Here is a 2,195-nt window from a genome sequence, read left to right as displayed (position 1 = left end):
CTTGCAAATTCCCAAACCGCTTCGTACACCCTGTATCAATTTTTTTTCCTAACAAGTTGTGCCGTGCAATTGGAATTACAACTTGAGTACTACTACTAGGAGTACTAGGAGTAGTAGGTAGAGATACTAGGAGTAGTAACTAGGGATCGAGTGTGCGAGATAAACTGGACAAAGTAAATGCAGAGAGATGAAATGCAAAAAGGACAGAGGGATGTCATGGTTTCTTGTCCGTTTACTTTACCAGGCCACTTATTACTAGGAGTGGAGGGGTTTTGTGATATGACGGCTTTACTGCCGCGTCACGAGCGGGGTGAGACTCCCATTCAGTGCCACCCTCTACACTAGTACTACCTCCGTCGTGGTTTATTAGTCCCCCATGTAATTTGACTAAAAATTTAACTGACAAAATGTTAGTGCAAGTCAACAAAAACTATATCGTTGGATTCGAATTTGAACATAGTTTTCAATGATATAATTTTTGGTGACATCCATGAGCATTTATCTTACTATATATAATGTTAGTTAAATTTATGGTCGTACTATATATAGCAAGGTGCCCGTGCGTTGCACAGAATAGTGAAATGCATTGATCGGGGAGTTGTTTACTTTGACAAAGTATGTGGGGGTCATCTCATGTGTAACGAGTATCGATAGGTTTCTTCGGATATTATTTGTTCTCTAGAGCTCACAAGCATCCGGGTGAGTTGTAAATGTAGGCTAGATTGATAAAAGAATATATATTGGAAACAAAAATGTTCAACTGTTCAACCTGCATCCAAAACTTTTGAAGAAATAACACTTATTGTGCTTTGCAAGAAATGATCTTTAAGAATTATTTTTTGAGTACCGATTTTGTTTATTTTTCTAGACCACCATGAATGTAAATCAGGATGACTTGGGAGGGGGCAGAGGAGATGTAAGAAATGGTTCATCATAAGTCTTTCACCATTACTATAGTAAAAATTTACAATTAATCTCATAAATGGCAAGCGAGAAATCTAATAATGGAGCAAAAGCATACATGGAAGATCCTAGACTAACCATAAATGGATAAACTTGTATTCAAGCGCGATTCTCTAATAGACCAAGATCATGCATGGACGGTTCTATACTATATAAATAATAAGTGTCCACATGCTTAGACAGTGGCTTACATTGAGCGAAGACTAATGATGAATAGTTAGCTTGGTAATGCATATGCCCAGGTGAACCGCCTTGGAGTCCCGTGCATCATCTTGGGGTGACAATCATACCAAGCCTCTTCCATGTCCACATTGTCGGGAACGGAGCAGCTTGGCATAGTCCCATTCAGCGTGAGGGAGGCGCCGAGGTCACCCTCATACGCCGGAGGGGCAGTAAAAGTGAGCACGCACTAGTACAGCGGCCTCGTGTCAGCGTTAGCGGCGTTCCCCCTGACGCACACTATAGAGACGGGGCGGCAGCCTGCGTGGGCCTTGCCAGTGCCCACGGCCAAGAGGAAGGCGTTGCCGTCCTCCTTCGAGACTAGCAGGCGGCAGTGATCCTCCAGTGACTCCGGCACGGCGAACGGGTAGCACGTCTCATACTTGATGTTCATCGCGGGCCAGTAGTGATTGTCGGACGGTGTCGTGAGGTGATGCACGAGGCTCGACGGCGAGCCCTCAAACAACAGCGTGCACTCATAGCAGTAGCAGGGCGCTTGCACGCATCTGGTACTACGCTCCGCCAACGAGTGCTGGTCGACGTGCCTCTCAGAACCGAAAGTCTTGTAGACGTAGGGCACCTTGCAGGCATTGACCAGGCCGCCCATGAAACGGGAGTGGCTGTAGGGGATGTTGCACCCGCCGCATGCACAGCAGGAGTAGCACACGAAGCGGTAGATGGTGTACTTACTAGTACTCCCTCCGCTTCCTTTGCTAGTATCTACTCTCTACACTCTATCTCTACTCTCTACTTTTCTCTACTCTTATAAAAAACGGACTTGGTGATGATGGTGTGCCTGCCATCCTGCAATATAGGTCGTCTGATTTATATTTGACGGATAGGAAGGAAACTATGTCAATTTTGCAAAAATATAACCACACCCCTCTCCACATTTGCACATAAGACCTTCCCTCGTTCATCCTTTTCTCCCACAAGATAAACTACTCATACAAATGCATCTTGATGTTCCGTGCAACGCAAGGGCATCTTGCTAGTTTTCTTATAAAAAACCG

General features: G+C 44.9%; 1 protein-coding gene across 1 annotated transcript; it reads right to left on the bottom strand.

Moving 5' to 3' along the window:
- Positions 1–1,372: 1,372 nt before the first annotated feature.
- On the bottom strand, positions 1,373–1,789 carry LOC109769289 (uncharacterized). The gene has a single exon (XM_020328044.1). The coding sequence runs from the start codon at positions 1,787–1,789 to the stop codon at positions 1,373–1,375; it is 417 nt and encodes a 138-aa protein (XP_020183633.1).
- Positions 1,790–2,195: the final 406 nt, after the last annotated feature.

Source organism: Aegilops tauschii, chromosome 3 (genome assembly GCF_002575655.3).
Source record: "Aegilops tauschii subsp. strangulata cultivar AL8/78 chromosome 3, Aet v6.0, whole genome shotgun sequence".
NCBI lineage: Eukaryota > Viridiplantae > Streptophyta > Magnoliopsida > Poales > Poaceae > Aegilops > Aegilops tauschii.
Note: the sequence above shows the minus strand (reverse complement) of the source record. Positions and strands in the feature narration are given on the sequence as shown.